Raw genomic sequence first — 19,408 nt, 5'->3', positions numbered from 1 at the left:
CCCCCAACTGCAAACAGCAGGGGCTTCAGAAGGTTGGTCTACCAGACTGAAGCTCCTCAGGAGGCATGCGGCCATTTCCCTCATTCTCCAAAGGGCAAAACTGAGCCCAAAGAGGGCAAGGCCACAGGTAGATGGAGACGGGCAGAGTCCTAGTGTCTCCTTCCAGTCGGAGCTCTGCCTGTGGCTTGGGGGCCTATACCCCAGCCTCCTCTGTCCTTCTGCCTGCAGTCTGAGCGCTGCGCTCTGCATCCTCTGCCTCTACCTTGTCAGCAGGATGCAGCCCCTGCTCGCACCCCACACCCCAAGCCTGTCACTTCCCCACCTCCATAGGCCAAACCCCAGCTGGCACCTGACCGCCCCTAATGGGATTGCAGATTCCTGATGAAATAGATCAGGGTTAATTCCTCTGGTTTTAAAGGACAAGACAGGACACCAGAAACTGTACAAAGAAAACCTTCTCCAGAGCACTGTGTGATAATGATCCTAACAGCCCTGGCCCCTGTCCAGCATGCTGGAGTTCACCACTGCTTTCCCCAAAACTCTCTGGATAGAATTTTTTACCAGCCCTAAGGAAGTGGATGCTATTAGCACCTCTCTGAGTGAGATGAAATGCTTCATCCAGGGTTAACAGCTAGTAAGTAGCAGAACTGGGCCTTGAATACAGATCTCCTAGGCTCAGTCATCTTTAAAAATAATAGGCGTGGAGAGAGCCCCCAGTGGGGGGCAGCATTAGGCTTAAGGGCCCTGAGCAGGTGCATCCTCCTTTGGCTTTGCAGTGGGTGGTGGCCTGGCTCAGAGTTGAAGTCAGGTCCCTTGAACTCAAAGTTACATTACCCACAGTACTGAGTGCCCGTGGCACCATCTGCCTGTTCATGGGTGAAAACTGAATTCCATTCTGCCATGTGCTAGCTTGGTGATGGTGGCCAGGGAACTGTGGCTCCTGGAGTCCCATCTCCTTTTCAATGACATGAAGGTGGAGATCTGAGGGTAACTGGGATGAGTTCCCATTAGTGTAGGTAAAGCAACGAGAACAGGCCTGGTTCATGGTGCTCCCTGGCTCCTCACCCACCTCTGGTTCTTCATGTGTAAAATGGTAGTTCTTTTTCCTTGGGGTTGGTGTCAGGATTAAATATGCTATTGTAAGTAGACTTCTAGAATGACACCTGGTGCCCAGTAAACGTCTGATTAACGCTGGCGATTACTGGTATTGTATCACCTTGCTTTCGGTTCCTTTCAGGATGAAATGTGAGTAAAAATCAAACCAAACAAGTCGATGTTCCTCTTCTTCCTCCTCCCATCGCTTTGCTGTTCAGGAAGAGCTCTCAGCTTTGAGGCTGAACTCCCACACCACGTGACCTGCTCTAATTTCCCAGGCCCTAATCTGCTCCCTTGGTCCTAATGATGCAGCTGGTAATAGGATTGTGGCTTCCCTTTGGGGCGGCCACCCAGGCCATGGCCATGGGGCCAGCAACTGGTGCTTAGCAACTCTGAACACCTGCGTGCTGAGGAGCCCGTGTGCAGCCCAGGCCCTGTGCCCCTGGCTGGTTCACATGCATGGAATGGTGCTGTGCCCTGTGCCAGAAGGACCAGCTCACCATGGTGCTGGGTGCCATCCTGGCGCGAGGGAGAGATGTGTGCAGGAGGAACGGACTGCTCATCCTGTCTGTGCTGTCTGTCATCGTGGGCTGCCTCCTTGGCTTCTTCCTGAGGACCCAGCGCCTCTCGCCACAGGTCAGCCACCCGGAGCACCTCAGGGTCCCCAGTAGGAGGGGTGTGCAGGCCTGAGGGATCTGCGGCTCCCTGTGACATGATAGCCAGTGAGTCACTCTGCCTGTCTGCTCCCAGTGTTCTCTGTAACATGGCTGGGATAAATGCCTGGCAGGACCAGAGCAAGGCACCAATAAAATGACTGAGGAGAGATAAGAAACGTGGCACGGCCAGGTGAGTAGGGGCAAGGACTCCCTGTTGGGGTGACTGGAAGGCTAAGTGCTTGGGTGGAGGACACAGCTTCTACAGGCAGCCCAGTGACTAGAGGCCCAAGAAGGATTTTGTAGGCAGCAGCAACAGTCAGAGCCAGGCACAGGCTGTGGAAGATTTCAGGTGGGTGGCTGCTGGAATGTAGAGGGGGAGGCAGGGCTGGCGGACTCAAAGGCTCTGTCACTAGACCAGGACTCGGGCGAGCATGAGAAGCCCATGGACAGAAAAGTGGAGTGGTCAGACCTGAGTTTGGAGAGATCCCTGGGTCCTGTGTGGAGGACAGGGTGGTAGTGGGGCAGGCAGGGGCCATGGGGGTAACTAGGGGTGAGACCTGATATTCAGATGAAAGGGGCAGATATGAGAACTGTTCCCAACAGAGGATCTTCAGGGCGTGGTGGCTGACTGAAGGTGGGCTTGGGAGATAGAAGCAAGGCAGGCCCAGGATTTCCAGCCTGGATAACTACCATAGTGAAGATGCCATGCCTGGTCCCTTCCCCTCTCAGACCCCATCTCCTGTGGGAGAGGGGAGGACACCCACACGACGTTAGAGAAGAAATCACAGTGAGGAAGACTGAGTACTATTGTAGCAGATGTCAAGACTTCCTGAGGGGACAGATAGGACTCAACTCCAAATACAACAAAGACAGCTGGGGACTTATAGCCAACCTAAAGGGAGGGGCCTGGGATGGGAAATTGCTAAGAGGAGACATCAAAGGTGGGGGAGTCTACCTGAAGGCAGGCCAGGTGATCAGTACCCAGAATTGGGGGCAAGGAATTTTAAGGGTGAGGGATTCTTACTAAGCCGACTTGCCAGGATTTTTGTCAAAACTGTGCTATGCAAGTTGAAGAAAAGACCCACGGACAAGGCCTCAGTGAATAGGATCCTGAGGGGGCTGTCTACAGTTTGGTCAAAGAGAGAGTATGGTCAAGGGTCTCCGGAAAGAGTTCTGATAAAATTCCTCTTCCTGCAACTCACCGATATCTAATGCTATCTCTACAACTGGGGAGCCAGGCATCAGATTTTAAGCCCCCTTCTCCAGGGACTGGGTCATTGTCACTAGAACAACCCAGTCAACGTCAAGAAGTTACTTAAGGAAAGCCATGCAGTCTGGAGATAAAAGAACCTGAACTTTATCTCTGCTAATAAATACTTGGGCAAAGTCCTTTCCTCTCTGTCCTGATTCTCTATCTGTAAATGGAGTGGGGAGCCATCTGTGTCTTCTAGAATTGAATTATTGTGAGGAATGAACAGAATTCACCAGCATCCAGCATATAATAAGGACCCCTCTCTCCTCTACCCGTCAAAGTCCTGCCTACATCAGGAACCACCCCATATTCTGTATCTGCTAAAAAGTCTTCTAGACTGTCTCCAGCTGCAGTACAGTCTCATCCTGGGATCATACCTTATAGCCTTGTCCTCTGCAGGATAGCTGCTGGTTGCCTGCTCAGAGCTGTGGGTGTCTATTTCCCCCTTCAGACTATAAATAACCACACAACTCATGGGTTCTCTTGAATCAAAATGTGAGCCATGAGCAGTGTTAGGCACAGGGAGTTGAGGTTTTCTCAGTGTTAAACCAGCGAGGGCACAATCTGCAATCTGCTCTCTTTGATTTTTCCCAGCAACAAATACATATTTTCTGAAGGAAGATCATTTGGTGAAAACAAATTGGAATGCCTATTACTAAAAGCCTAACCCATCTGGGGCCTCCTATGCCAGAGCTGCCTTCCCCATCTGTTTGGACATGCAAATGTGTTCCGGTCTGTATTAACCTGCCAGATAAACTGAAGGAAGGATGTAGAGTCTTAGAACAATTATTTGGCAGGAATTAGCTTTCTTAGCATCTTACTTTGAAATCCAGGATTTCTCTGTTTGATCTCTTTGCCTGTGACTCAGAAACTAAACCAGTCTAATTTTATAAGCTTATATAACAGGCAAAAATCATAAACAATTTGGAACATGGTAGAATGTTCTATTTGTGAAAAGAAACTTACAAAATTATATGATCTCCTCTCTGGGTATGACTAGCTCATTAAAAATTACAGACCTTTTTTGAGATTTCCAGTTAAACCAGTTAATGGGAAATTATAATTACATCCATTTTCTTCTCCTTCCTGGAAATCCACTAAAATTATAATAATGGAATTCATAGGGGATATGAACCATCCAAAACAAAGGGGATATAAAAGGAGATAGCTGGGAAAGGAGGCAGAGAGACTGCATCAAATTAGGTGATGTGGGAAGAAGATGGAGTTGAAGGATCTCATTTAGTAAAGCACAGAAAGCTAACATCTTAATGTCTACAGAAGTGGAGATCCAGTAGCTGTCCCGCAGAACACAAGTGCTCTGGATTTGGAAGTGCACGGTGTGTTCTAGGCCCAGGTGAGGCATGGAGGTGAAAGCAGGGACATTGTCTGGGATTTTGTGAACAGAGTAGTGAGAGACCAAAGGCCCCACCAGTTCATGGTGGTCAGAGGACTCCCCATCCTCTCAACTGGTTCACTGCCAGTCTAGGGAACCAGAGAAACCTGATTTAGGGACATCAGACCCACCCACACGTGTGGGGGGAAAAGGGACAGTGGTGAGACACAGGCTTTAAACTAATTAGCAGACACCTGCACTCTGGTGTGGAGTCCCCAGCAAGGTTTCAAGATCTCTGTCCACAGTCTCCTTCCACAAAGGTAGGAAGAGAACTCACTGCAGCCTAAGGGCAAAGATCTCCAAATCCTGCTAGAAAAGTTTCCTCTACCATTCTATACCCACCCCAAGTAAAAAAGCCAGGTGGCACCCATTACCCTGTCCCTGGGGAGCTGATCAGTTGACAAGACCCACTCACACACACCAGAGTTCAGTGTTTTACTGTTAATATGAGCAGAAAGCCAAAGTCACCAGAAATTCAAGAAACGCTCCAAATGTAAAAGAAATTAAACAAAGAGAAAAAAAATTATCTTTTCTCAAAAGAGAAGCAAAGATAATGCAGGGAGTAGAAGACAACTTTTATGAAATCTTTTCTTAAGATCTTTTGTGACCCGAGAGAAGATATAGCTACCATAAAACAGAACAGAAGGTGGGGGCTGGGCGTGTGGCTCCACGGTAGAGTGTATGCCTAGCACACAACACCCTGGGTTTAAACCCTTCACACCACGAAAACGAACAGGCAGAAAGCAGAACAGGATGCTAACAAGAAGGAACAATCCAGCAAAGGATAAGAAAGAACTTTTGGAAATCAAAAACAGAAGAACCAAGATAAAAATGTCAATAGTTGGGGCACAGTTGTAGAAATCTCCCAGAAAGTAAAGCAATAAGATGAAAATAGAAAAAGAAAATAGAAGAAAAGTGGAGTGCCCAACTATCTAATGTCAGTTTTAAAGAGAGTTAATAGAAAAAAAATGGAGGAGAGAAAAAATTTGCAGAGAATACTGGAGAGTTTCTCAGTGTCAAGTAAACATAGCAAAAGAAAGAAAAAGAAGAAAAAATTCCATCATATCCTATGGCACATCACCACGAAATTACTGAAAAGTGAAGATAAACAGATAGTCTTTAAGCAGTTCCAAGGGAATGAAAACAGGTCTCCTGTAAGGAACAGGATGTAAGAATGGCTTTGAACATCTTAAGCAACACTGGAAATTAAAGACAAAGGAGAAATGCCCTCAAAATTGAGAGGGGAAATTGTTTTCAACTGAGAACCTTATCAATGACCAGACTGCTTGTAAGAACTCAGACACTTCCTCCCACACTTTCTCAAGAAGCTACCCAAGGAGATGTTCCATCAAAACAAGAAAAGAAAGCAAGGGACCCAGGAAACAGGAATCCTATGCAGGACGAAGTCCCAGAATGGCAGCCAGAAGAGGACCATGATAGTCGCTGGGTCTAGAAAGCAGGCTGTCCAAACTGGAACAGGAAGATGGAGAACTGTCAGAGGGGAAGAGGAAACTGAGGCACCTGCATATGTAGAAAGTGCTAGGAGACATTTTAATAGACAAGTTCAAACATCTGGAAGAAATTAATGAGTGGTTCATGGAAGACAAAGCAAATGAAAAATCAATCATGAACTTCAGGGGAAAAAGAGGCATACAGATGAGAAGGCCAGGCTGGAACACATTACTTGGCTCAGCTGTGAACATATTTGATGATCAAAATTTTGTAAACCTCAACTACTGATTCACCCCAAAATTGACATACATATGTATAATGGTGAAATGTGAAGAGGAACAGGAAGGCAGGGTGGAGTCCTCATCGATCATGGCAGGAAGTTAATAGAAGACAAAGCTGGTAACATAAGAAATAGTATTGCAACCACGTTATCTAGAAATAGTCATACTAGGGGAAACAGAGAAGTTAAAGGAGTTCCTCCTGGGAAGTTGAGGGGTGGAGATAGGGGAGGAAGGGGCTACCTTTTAATCATCAGAACACTATTCAATTTACAGAAAAAAAATGTATATATGGATTACAATTAATTTAGAATATATAGATGTGATGACTATTCTTCTTTAAAAAGCCGATTTTTTCTGGACATGGTGGTGCACACCAGTATTTCCAGAGGCTCCAGGGGCTGCTGCAGGAGGATTGCAAGTTCAAAGCCAGCCTCAGCAACTTAGCAAGGCACCAAGCAACTCAGTGAGACCCTGTCTTTAAATAAAAATACAAAATAGGGCTGGGGATGTGGCTCAGTGGTTGAGTGCCCTTGAGTTCAATCCCCAGTACCCAAAAATAAAAATAAAATAAATAAAAATAAAAGTTTTTTAGAAGCCAATTTTTCTGGTGTGTTGGAAATAGTAGAACGAAACTAGGAAGCCTGACTCTCTGTCCTGTTCTGTCACTCCATGAACAAGTCATCTCCTTCTCTTGGTTCAGTTTTCTCCTCTACAGAATGAGTGGGCTGGATGAGCTCTTTAAAGCCCCTCAGAGCAGCAAAATTCTATGATTTGGGACTTTTAAAAGCATCAGACCATTAACAGATCATTATGTTTGGCACTGATGTTTTAGAAATCGTTGCAAGCATAAAAATGTAGCTTGGATGGTGTTTGAAAGTCCAATTGTCTGCCTCACCCACAGACTCACCCCCTGGAGAAAGGGGCCCCGAGCCAGGGTTGCCAGAAATAGCAAAACTGAATTAAATTTAAACCTGAGAAATAGCACACCCAGCTACGTTAGATTTTCAGAGAAATAATAAATCATATTTTAGAACAAATAAAGAATGGATTATTATTATCTCAAAGTCAAATTTAACTGGGCTTGGTGGTCCCTTCTGCATCTGCTTTAAGGATCTGCTCCTGTGACTTGCCATCAGGAGCCACAGGGCAAGGATTTGGGACCCTGGAAAGATCTGAGGATAGGCAGCTGATGAAGGGGCAGATGCGAGAACTCTGCCCAGTGGGGACCTTTGATGCTGATTGGTGTCTCACCATCCAGTAAGGTCCTCTCTCAGCATATAGAAGGAAAGGCTTGAGAAGGGACCCAGGACAAGTGGAGAAACTTTCTCTCAAGAAGGCAGTGGTCTGCTTATAAGTCATCATTCTTGTAAACTAAACTGGGGACCTGGGAAGGAACCATTCCTAATTCATCTTAAGTCCCCGTGTGATCCCCAACGCAGTGTGGGTTGCAGGAACAATGCTGGCTCTTCCCTCTTGCCACCTACCATCTGCTATTGGAGATGGACTCGACACCATGGTTCAGACAGGCAGGTGAATGGAGCTGATGGGGAGAGCTGTTATTTCCTGGGAGTATTGAATACCTTCTCATCCAGGCTCTGCGCTAAGTGCTCATACACATTTTCTCATTTGAGCCTCCCAATAACCCTTTGAGGTAGTATCATCCTTGTGTTACAGGGGAAACTCAGGTGTGGTCACTTGCTTAATGCCACACTGATGGATTTGAAGGTTTTGGGGATTGGAACCCCAAATTGGTTGGTTCCAAAGCCTGCCCTTTCTCCCTGGACTCCACAGCCCATGTGCCAGTCAGGAGTGCGGAGATGTAATGGTGCTTTGCAGGTGGCAAAGAACTGAGTGACTGAGGAATCTGTGCTACCTGCTATAACCCCAGCTCTTGCTGTGTTTTCAGGAAATTAGTTACTTCCAGTTCCCTGGAGAGCTTTTGATGAGGATGTTGAAGATGCTGATCCTACCACTGGTCGTCTCCAGGTGAGAAGCAGGTGGGGAGGGGGGAGGAAGCCCTGTCACCTGAGGACAGCCTCCTGGCTCCCCTGCTATTAGGAGGCAAGTCAGCTCCTTGGCCCTCTCCTTGTAAGGTGGAGATGATGCTCCCAAGCCAGGGGCTCCTCAATGGTACCTTATGCTCCCTCCTGGGAGGCTCTTACAGACAGCATTCAGGTCTCTGGACTCAGCCTTCTAAGCTCTGCTGAATGCCACCTCCTTAAGGACTCCTCTGACTCCTCATCCTGCTCTGGTATTGTCTCCTCTTTATGCATCCTTGGGGTCATTCATGGAATTAGTGAATTTGTCAAGGTCATCAGTGATCTCCATGTTGCTAAGTCCAAAGGACAGTTTCAGTTCCAGTGCTGCAAGACCCCTCCATCAGTAGTTCGTGTTGTTGGCTGCTCTTACCCTCCTGGAATACTCTGCCAGTGGCCTTCCCCTCACCTGGCTTCTGCCCCTTCATTTCTCTCCTTCGGCTCAGTCTCTGCTTGTCGCAGCCGCTCAGGTCTTTCCTGCTCTAACCTGGGGCCCTAATACCCCTCCCATGACCCAGCGCTCTTAGGTGTAGGAAGGTGAGCTCCACCCTTATTAACCAGCTACCCATTTGACATCTCCACGTGGATGTTTCACAAGCATTTTAAGTTTAGTGTCACCAACTTGAGATTTTGCCCAGCAAACTGATTCCTTCTGTTTTTTGTAAACAAAGCTCCCAGTGCCCAGGCCCTCGGCTCACCCCTTTCCTCACCCCACAATCAGGCAGCAGCAACTGGAGCACAGCTCATCCCTCCCTGCGGGTCCAGGGCTCTCTCTTCCTTGTCCTGACTCCACAGTAATCTCATGTCAGTTCCTGTCCATACCCCACACCTGCCCCATCCGTTCTTCACCCCATGGCAGAACGAACATGTGGAAAGCAGGATGGGTTCTGCCGTTCGTTTACCTCAGTAGCTTCCATGGCATTTAAAATAAACCCCCCAATCATTTACCTAGTCTAGGAAGCCCCACATGGCCTGCCGCAGCCTACCCACCCCACTTTCATGTCACATTCACTCCAGTCCCGAGGGCCTTGGTTCCCTAGGCAGACCAGACCCTTCCCCGGATCAGGACCTCCATACCTGCTGTCCCTTTTGCCTGGAACATGCTTTCCAGTATCTTACACCTCTTCTGCCTCCTCTTTCTGTAGATCTCAACTCACATGTCACCCCCTTAGAAAGGCCCTCCCTGCCCGTCCTCTGCCCACGGCCTTGCTCTGCACTGTTCTTCTCCCCATGGTGCTTACTGTGTTGCCATTCTGTACATGTTTATTGTCTGTTTTCCACTGGATGGTAAAGTTGGCATTCAATTCTGGGTTGTCAGCCTGGGTATGTGCCTGGCACATAGTAGGTACTCATTAATACCTGTCTAATGAACTAATGAATGGACAATCATGCACTGTGTTTCTCGAGTACTTGTCCCTGTGGTGGGTGCTGCAGATATAGAGATGACCAGGTACTTGTCTGACCTCAAGGAACTCGAAGGCTGTGGGGGAGACTGGTGAGGAAATGAAAGGAGGGAGCCCAGGACTCCCACCAGGCTGTGTTGCACCCCTTTGCTGTGGACTGTCTTGCTGCCTGGACATTTTGTCCTACTCAGAACAGACACCCCAAAGACAGAGCATGGACTCTGGAGTCAGACTGGAGTTCCTGTCCCTTCTCTGCCTTTTGATAGCTGTGTGCCCTGGTGCAAGTCGCTTAGCTTAAGAGGGCAAAAGCCTGTTCAGTGATCTGGGGTGAAGCGCTCACCCTGGGCTCCTGGGCTCCCCCGGACGAAGGGCCGGTCCAGCTCCCCCAAGCCCTGGCTCTCATGTCTGCTCCTACTCCGCCGGGCTGGAGTGCTTGCTCTTGGCTGGAACAGGAATGTGGTATTAACTTGAGAAAAGCCAGTGTATTCATACATTTCATTTGTTTATTATACAGTTTGGGCTGGTGCAGAGCAACCGTGTCACTAAAAAATGGAAGTGCTCTAACATTTTCCAACCAAGGGAGAATTAGACCTTCGTGGGGGAAGAATGACGCATTTCTGGGCCCCAAATCTCCCGTCCCTGAACCCTCCTTCCTTGGTTCTCAAATGGGTCTACAACCCATCATTCCTCCACTATTGTTTTCCTGAATCTTGTTCCTGCTGGCCCAGGGCCGGGTGTCCCTGCTCTTAAGGAACACCCACTCTTGTGTGCCTGCCACTCAGGACATGACAAATCTTCTGAGCCCCTTTGACGAATTTGAGTCAGGCCTCAGTCCAGGCTTACTGCACCAGAAATGCTAAGGGGCCCAAGCAGGGATGTGTTTTTAAAGCCCCACAAGTATTATGATGGTTAAAAACAAAACAAAACAAAACAAAAAACAACAACAACAAAGAACAGATGGTCTTGGGGTCCATCCTCTGGCTGGGTAGCTAGAGTACAGCTACCCAGCTTCTCTTTCATCCCAGGGTCTTCACACTGCACCCCAAGAGTCAGGGGCTTTCTGGGTGTAATGGTCACAGGCAGCACTAGTGTTCACATTCAGGCCATTTCCTTCTGGTTGCAATAAGCAGCACATGTGGGCTCAAAGCCTGGCACCCATGTCTGCTCCCATCTCATCTCAGAAGAGCCTCTGCCTCCTCCTCACCAAGCTCTGGAGACAGATTGCCACCTCATCTGTTCCTAAGCTTTTGTGTCTGCACACCATCACTCAGGCTGAGCCCGGCCTCCAATGCCTCTCTTCTCTTTATTTAGTTCTAAGTCTCACTCTGTGTTCATGACCTACTTACTAGATCAAGTTTCTATCTGCAATCCTCCCACTCAGCTCCTCATTTGTTGGTAACCACTGATGACAGCCTGTGTCCACCTCTGACAATACTTGTAACCCTGGATGTGTCCAATGTTATTAGGTAAATGCATCTGTGGTCATAGTTGATGGACCTCATTATGGGGTACAGGCATCATTTTGGGGTAATGGCATCTATTTGAGTAAACAAATTAGCATTCCCACCTGGAGTCACCTCTCTTCTTGCTGAACAAGGAGTGGCTCTGCTGAGGGCGAGGCCCAGTTGGCATGAACCCCCATAATAGGGTGGTGTGTGACGCTGGGAGGAGATGAGGTTCTCCCACCTTGGTCTCACACTGACCTTCTTTGGGTGGGCAGCATGACCAGCAGATATAAAAAGATGACAAGCTGTAAAGAGCAGTGGCAGGAACCATGAGGTTGATAGGAGGGATGGTTCTGCCTTGGAGGACCTCGCCACCTGGCAGGGAGACTTTCACAGAGACTCTTTGTTCCAGAGAAGGGAAGGGAGGTCCCCAGTGAGTGAGGCGGGGCCCACAGGGCTGGGCTAGACCTCAGCCCAGTCACTCTTCCCGTAATCCACCATCTTCTAACTCTCGGGCCTCTTTCTAGAATCCATTCCAACCCAGTCCCTAGCCTGAGCCCCTCGGGTATGCTACAATCCAGCAAGATGCCACCTATGCCTGATCAGCCATGGCTGTGTAAGCCACAGTGAGGGAGGGGACCAGACAAGACAGGCAGGGCGCCAAGGACCTAGGACAAGAGGTCCAGGACAAGAACAGGAGCTCCGTTTTTGTCGCTAGATGTGCCAACTTAACCAAGTCTCTGAGCATCTGAGTCTCAGTGTCGTCTGTAAAATAGGAGGGACACCTACCTTGCATACGAGAAGGCAACATACCTGAAGACCCAGCATAGCTCTGATGGTGTTATGATGCTACAGTTTTGTTTTTCTAATTCATTAAAGCTTCTCCAAGGCCCAGGTGATACATGAAACCCTGCACCTCTGTTTCTGCTCTCAGCAGGCAGCCCCCTTGGGTGACCTTCTTCGTGGGGTTTGGCACCTATAGCTTACCTGACACCTCCCCTGGGAAGTACCCTCAACTGAGCCCCATATGGTGCTCCCTCGACTCTAATGCAGACCTGCATGTAGCACCTGTGCAACATACACCATGTGCCGGGTGGCCTTTTGTAGAGGCATGGACTTCTCTGTCACCATGATGCACTCACCTGCTGCCCAGGCCACTCTCCTGAAGCCTCCTCCTCTTCCATGAACTCAGTGCTCACTGTGTATCTAGCTTTTTGCCCTCACACTCCTACAACCCAGCAGCTTCCCCTTTCCCCGGTCACGTGGACATTGCTCGCTCAGGTTCATGAAGTTAGTAACCTCCCTGGGGGTCGGAAGAGGGCACAGTTAGCAACACAGGCCATCAGCCTTCTCCCCGCTGCCTGCCCCCACCCCCCACAGTTATCTATGGCTACATAATATTACCACAGATTTACTGATGTAAACAAACCTCGTTCATTATCTAGCGGGTTTTGTGGGTCGGAAGCCCACGCCCCTCCTCAGTGTCTCACAGGGTCTCAGCCAAGGTGTCAGCTGGACTTTGTTCTCATCTGGAGGCCCTGCCATGGAAGAACCCACTTCCAAACTCCTTGAGGTTGCAGGCAGAGTCATTGCCATGTGGCTTCTTACTGGCTGCCAGCTGGAGGTCACTCTGGGTTCCCAGAGGCCACCTGCGGTTCCCTGACTGCTGGTTCCCTTCACAGACGGTTCACAGCATGGTGCTGCACTTCCTCAGGCCGGGAGGCTCTCCCTCTGCAGTCTTCTTAGACCACGTCTTACATGATAAGATCATATGAGTGACATCCATCATAACCTATTAGAAGCAAGTCACAGACCTGCCCACACTCAGGAAGAGGACTATACTGGGCATGAGCTCTTTGATGTCTCCTTGTGGCCTATCTACCTCTTTCTCTCCCTTCACCTTCCTTCTTTCTAATTCTGCCCCAGACAAGCCAGAAATCCTGCCTTTGTCTTCCAAAGTCACTTCTCGTGCTCTGTCCCTGGGACATGGGTTTGGGTTGGGGAGGCTGCTGTTCAGCTTCTAGTCCAAGTGGCTTATGGAGAAATTTCTGAACAGGCACAGCTGCCTTACCATAGAAAGAACTCTGAAAACTACACTTTATCTCTTTCATCCGATTTCTCATTATCTAGCCTAGGGATTAGGAGGTGTCTAACAAGTGTTTATTAAATGAATTAAGAGCAGTTGGAGCAGAGTTCAGGGACAGTTGAATCCATGTGAGATGGTTAGGAGTCATCTTTTAAAGATGGTTTTTGTACATTTAAAGATGTGTTTGTGCTTTAAAAAATTATACAAACAAATTACAAACATTTTGGATAACAGAGAAGAAAATCATCCTATCATACCACAATGCAAATTCTGCTACTTGTATTATTATTATTGTTATTATTATTATTATTAATTTAAAAGTTTCTTATTCTTAGTGGCGAGTTCACAGATCTAGGGTGTCCTTTCAGTGCCCAGGAGCTAAGAGAAGTAAAGTGGCCGCACTGCCACCCTGCGCCTCTGGTTCCTTCTGCGCAGCGTCACTGTGGATCACAGCTCCTACAGGGCTGTGGAGTCTGCACACAGCTCCTCTCTGATGCACCTCCCTGCTCAGATGACAGGGACTCCTGCTCTTCAGTCCTTGATCACACCCACGTGCTCCATCATTGTTTATCAAAGTAGGCCCAGACATGCCCTTTCCACCCTGTGGGTTCACTCTGAGGGCCTTTTATGCCAACAGGCAGGCCTTGGGTGCTCTGGTGTACCGCAACACTCACTTCAAATCACCGGGAGCAGGGATTGGGCCTGATGTCTTTTCTCTCGGAGGGCCCCTGAGTCTTCTGTACATTGGTGCACCTTTCCATTGCTCTGCAGATCTCCCATCAAACCACACAATGGTCTCCCTTCTCCTGGATATTGTGTGCCTTCTCATCTTACATCTGCCATTCAAGATTCTTCTCAAAATGAAACCGGCTGCAAGAGAACTCCCTGTCTCTACCTCTGAGCATAGAAACCTTGGACAAAATTTAGAAAATTCTGCATCATAGACACTGCCTAGGAACAGTCTGCTGGATAGGGCCTGTCACAGTGCCATGGGATCCTCTCCCATGGGGGTGCTTAGATGGGTACCAAGTGGTTTTCCCTTCTGCTTTCTTTGCTGACTGACCCCGTTTTCACCACACCTTCTACATCTAGAAAAGTCCAGCCTTTGGGACCGAGGAGCCTTCTTTTCCCAGTCTCTTCCAGTAAGGACACTTCCCACTGCTTAAATTCCTTTTGCTTTTAATTTATAGATTAATTCTCTTCCCAAATATCGAAATTTTCTGTTCCTTTAAGTTCTTGGAGAACAGCTTACGGTTAACTTCCACAAAAATAAATCTGCCTCCTGCTTTTTTTGGTTTTCATTCAACATGTCATAAGACTTTCCACACTGCACCCTTGCCTTAGGAATCCTATTTTGCTCTTCCACTCGGGGCTGGAGCAGAGTTTGCAAAGTCCCAAAGCACTTTTCCCCTCACTAGATACTTGGGGTGCTGCTGGAGAGACTGCTGAGGCATCACTGCACCCCAGCCTCTGGAGTCACCTTAGGTTCTGTTATTTACAACACTTTCAGCTTCTACCATAAAACAAACATAATATCATCTGCAAATTTACAAGACAGGACTTAGCAGGTGGTGTGTGTGTGTGTGTGTGTGTGTGTGTGTGTTTGTTCCATTATGATCCCTCTGGGGCTGGAGATTGTGTCTAACCTTTAGAATTCAACTGAGCCTTGTTTTCACACATCCCCAAACAAGAGTGACACAAGGAACCAGGGGTGGCTAAGCCAGCATCTGGATCCAGCCAGCACCTCCAACTCTCCACTTGCTTTTTGCCAAAGCCTCCTCTCCCCTCGTTCTTCAATTTCTTAAACCAGCATCATTCAAGCAAAACTGAATCCATGTGTTTGTGATTCATCAGGCCGAGCATGGCAGTGTTTTGTGAGCTCCACATCACAGCAAAGAAATCCAAGTGTGTATGTGTAGGTTTGTGTGGGGATCTGTGGTATGTGTCTGTACACGCTGCACACGTGTGTATGTGTGTTCCTGTGTGTATGCGTTGTTTTTCTTCCTCTTTCTTGTAGAATTTTAAAACCGATTTGTCTTAGAGTCAGGAAATCATGTTTGGCCAAAGAATCTCCCCACTCCCTTCTCCCCCTTGCTGAGGAACTCCAGTTTGGCAGAAAACTCCCAAACACCCACGTTCTGACTTCTTGGAGATGGTCCTGGGCCAAGCAGCCGCTGAAGTCTGGTCTGGAAGCCAGGGTACAGGGGCAGCTGCCCTGGGCTCCCCAGGACAGGCTGTGGGTGGGAGGGAAGCAGGAGGTATGGGCAGCCAGGGGGCCAAATATGGTGTGGCCTGTACTTCTGAACTCTGCCTTCAGTCATGAGCAGCCATTCCTAGCAGAGTTCTGTGAAGCCTTCCAATGGGAGCCCTAGGGAGCTGTCTTTGGCCCTCTTGCCCAGTCAGCTGAGAATCTTACTCATCAAAAGGGAATCATGGCCCAGCTGTGGGCTGTGGGTGGGTCAGACCTTTAGTCTGGTGACTCTGAAAAACTCCACCAGTTCCAGATGCCCGTGCCCTTTCCCCCTTCCAATTAGATACCTTCTCTTCCTCCGAGGATCCATTCACAGTCACCTCTGGGAAGCCTGGCCCTGCTCCCAGGTGAGCAGCCCCTGCTCTGGTCTCAGTCACAGCTACCACCCAGGGTTTTGTGTTGTCCTGCTGCTGGTCTCACCAGCCAATGGATGGAGCTCCCAAAGACCACAAACCCACCTTATTCATTTCTAGGATCCCAAGGCACCCAGAGCAAGAGCTCATCATGGCTGGGATGGGAACATGTACCAGAGTCTGGGGAAATGGGTGGGATTTTGAAAAAGCTCCTGCTGCCCTTCTGTGGAGAACCACTGCTTCCAGGAGAACCACATTCACGCAGGCCCTGCCTGAGCAGGTGGGGCAAACACCAGGTGCACACTGGTGAAGGGAAGGGCAAAGACCTGTGTTCCCAGGTGCATGGGCCTGGCCTTCCCTTCCCTTGGGAGTGGCTTCCCTAACCATGGCCTGGTAGTGACCAACCTGATAGGTAGGCCTTGGAAATTCCTACTCATGGAGGACAACAATGTGGTGGTCGTCCTTAGAGACACTGGCCCTTATACCGATGTTCTTTGCCACATGGGAGAGAAAGGGGTAGGAGGACAGCTCACACAGTGGGGCACTGGACCTGACCCTTCATGGCAGGAGATGGCTGAGAATGATTGGTGATCAGACGTGAGCTCTGTGAGGGCTGCAGCTGTGGGCCCCCAGCTTATGATTAGGTACAAGTTGTCAGTAGCACAAGTCCCCCTGGAGCTTCCTCTGGGTGCCTGGGGGCCTGAGAAGAAGGGAGTTTCAGAGGGCAGCAAGGATGCCAGGGCAACAGTGCCCACTGCCCACTCTGAACCACCTTCCCTCCCTGGAATCACTAGTGGAGCCTGAGAAGCATGGGCTGTGTGGCTGCGGAGGGCTGGCGGGGCCCAGTGGGGGTGCTCTCTTGGCTGGAGGTGATTTCATCTTGGCACCAGGAGGGACTTTTTAATAAACCTAACCAGCCCACAGTGGCAGCACTGACTCTGGAGGTAGGGAGCCCTTTGTTCTCTGAGGTGTATATGCAGAGATGGTAGAGAAATTTCTGCCTTCCGGAGAGGTGTGCCAGGACCAAATTTTAGCAAGCTAGAGCCAGGGCATCCTGCCTCAGGTCTTCGAAGGATTTGGCTTGGGTGTGGGCCGTGGCAGAGCCATCTGGGAAGTGTAAGTCCGTGCTAACGTGGCACTTGCTGTCAGCCACTGGGCCTGTCATCTGCTCAAGGGAAAGAAATAACCCAAGATGCTTGGAAGGGCTGAGGGGACCCTTCTTGTCCAGAAACACCCTTCCCCCACCCCAGATGCTTCCTTGCCTTTTGGGTGGACTCCTACAGCAGTGTGCCAGAGGCCAGTGTGGGGAAGCCTCTGTGACTAGGCCAGCTGAGGTCAGAACCCAGGGACTTGGTCCAGGGGCTCCTTCCTGTCCGTCAGGTCTCCCAGAGGCAAGATGTTGGGCCTGGATGTGCTGGCAGACCAGGGCACCTGTGTACTCACTGTGGCTTTAGCAAGTTGTTTGCGTTCCTCCAGTGACTGGGACTTCAGTCCTTCTCAAAATGGCTCCTTCCAAGGCAGGACGACTCTCATGGACAGTTATTCCTGGTGCTGAGCCAAGGTCTCCAAGGCTCCACCATCATTCCCAGTGTCCCCAGTCTGCTGCGCTCTGGGTTCCATGGTGCTACTCCTAACAGGTCTCCTCTGTCATTTCCCGCGTGTCTCAGCCACTCTCTGTGGGACATAGTACCCTCCCCTGTCCCTTTCCCAAAGGGTCTCAATCTCCGAGCAAGCCCATGGCATCCTCAATGGGTCCCCAGGCTTCTGGCCCCACAGGCTGAGGGCCTATCAGCCCTTTGGTGGCTCCACATGCCAGGTGACTCACAGGCTGGCAGCAAACAAAACCCCGCCATCCCCTATTCGTGGCCGCTCTTGTGGCTCAGGCTCCGCCTCCCCCTCCCATTTGTGTTCTCCAGGCTATTGAAGCCGAGTCCAGCCCAGCATGTCTGTGTTCAGTTGCATCGTGTCAGAATTGGCCTGTGGTCCCAGCCTGCTGGGGTCCCTCATCTGACACTGCTCCTCCCAGCTTCCTGTGCTCTATAAATCTGATCCACATGCTGTCAGGAGCCTTGGCCAAGCCATTGATAAAAATGACCAGAAAGACGAGTCTGAAAGTGGAGCCTTCCACTAGAGGCCATGTCAACTGCCTGCAATAGTCATTCACCTTCTATCCCTTTAACAACTCCCCATCTGTTTCTGGAAGTCCTGGTGCCAACTACCTCAATGTCACACAGACTCAGTGCCAGGGCACTGCCTAAACTTGACGAGGGGATCACACCTGGCTCAGATGACTCGTTCTCAGGGAACCTATGATGGATGCTCATAGTCACCAGAGCTCACAAGGCGTCCTCTTTAACAGTGTGGTCCCAAATGTACCCTAGTTTAACATCACCCATTTCAGCACACCTTCACCTAGGCTTATGCCAGGCCTGGGATTCTGAGGCCCTCAAACTAAACCAGACCCAGCCCTGCCTTGGAGAGCTCCCAGTCTATGGGCCAGACAGTCACAAAACAGTGACAACGCAGGGCACACAAACAATTGAAATATATTGTGTATTTGCTTATGTACCAAGCACTTCTAAACCAGGATTGGCTCTCATGAGAAATCATCATCATTCCATTAATCCTCCGCTGGCAAGGAGGCAGGCAGAGGCTCTGGAACTTGCCCAAGGGCTCTGGCTAGTAAGGCACACCCAGGAGCTTCCCAGCCTAACCTGGGATCAGGCAGGCCTTCAGAGGAAAGCGGTGCTGCAACCTGGGAGGTGAGCAACAGGAGAGGATGGGAAGGGAAGAGATTCCTGAGACAAACAGGAAGCACAGGGGGCCTGGAGAAGTGACCGAGATGGTGGCAGTCTGGGAAGGCCTCCCTGAGAAACTGATGTTTAAACTGAACTTGGAAAAGGCCCTTGGAAATGTCTGGGCTGGGCAAATGGGGGCAGCACTCCTGTTACTAGCCCTTGTGCAGATGGCTAAGCTGCCCCGCGCTGCCAACCTGGGGGTTGGTGTGAGAACCAGGTGAGGTCAGCAAGCAGACCTTTTCTCCCTCCACCAGGAGCCCAGAAGCCACTGCCTCCCTTCCCCCTTCCCCCAGCCCCTGCAAGTGAAACAGTTACCAGATTGAAAAGGGCTGGGCCCTGGGAGCCTCGCCAGCTCCCCGCTACTCAGCAAGTCAGTGTCTCTCATTGCCACAATCTCTTGATCCCCAATCCCTGGGCTCTGAGCCATAGCCAGATGGCTTAGGAGGGAGTTGCAGGCCTTGAGGCTCCTGGAGCTTTTCTCTCGGGTCCTCATGGACCCCAGGGGCTCCCAGAAACTCTCAGCCAAGTTTGGAGAGGGATAAAAAAAAGGTTACCTATTGTCACCCCGATCCCTGCCTTACACACCATAAATCACAGAGCCAGGAGGAGCATTTGAGGTCATCCTCAAGGAACCTCCCTCTCTGTCTGGGTCTAGCATACCAAGGTGGTCATCGAGGCTCCCCACCACAAATACTGGGGCTACAACCATGGGTAGGTCAAGAACTCTGATAATTGAACTATAAAGGCTGGATCACATTAGAGTCATGTCAGTCCAAACCAGAACACCCTTTGGCCTGCTAGGGGATAAGCCAGGTCGGTATTACCAAGAAGCCCCATGGGAGAGAGGAAACCTCCCAGGGTTCTAAACCTGAAATCCCTGTTCCAGTTTTGACTCTAGAACTTACCA

At 49.7% G+C, this 19,408-nt stretch overlaps 1 protein-coding gene across 1 annotated transcript in view; it reads left to right on the top strand.

The window, feature by feature from the left end:
* Positions 1 to 426: 426 nt before the first annotated feature.
* The window catches only part of SLC1A7 (solute carrier family 1 member 7), a 43,949-nt gene continuing 24,967 nt past the window's right edge, over positions 427 to 19,408 (top strand). The window contains exons 1-2 of the mRNA XM_079142470.1: positions 427 to 1,731; positions 8,036 to 8,115. Coding sequence (XP_078998596.1) covers positions 1,555 to 1,731; positions 8,036 to 8,115 — 257 coding nt within the window. The 5' untranslated portion in view covers positions 427 to 1,554. The remainder of the gene's footprint in view (positions 1,732 to 8,035; positions 8,116 to 19,408) is intronic.

Source organism: Sciurus vulgaris (assembly GCF_902686455.1).
Source record: "Sciurus vulgaris genome assembly, chromosome: 1".
Lineage (NCBI taxonomy): Eukaryota > Metazoa > Chordata > Mammalia > Rodentia > Sciuridae > Sciurus > Sciurus vulgaris.
The sequence above is the reverse complement of the archived record's forward strand: the minus strand, read 5'-3'. Positions and strand labels throughout refer to the sequence as shown.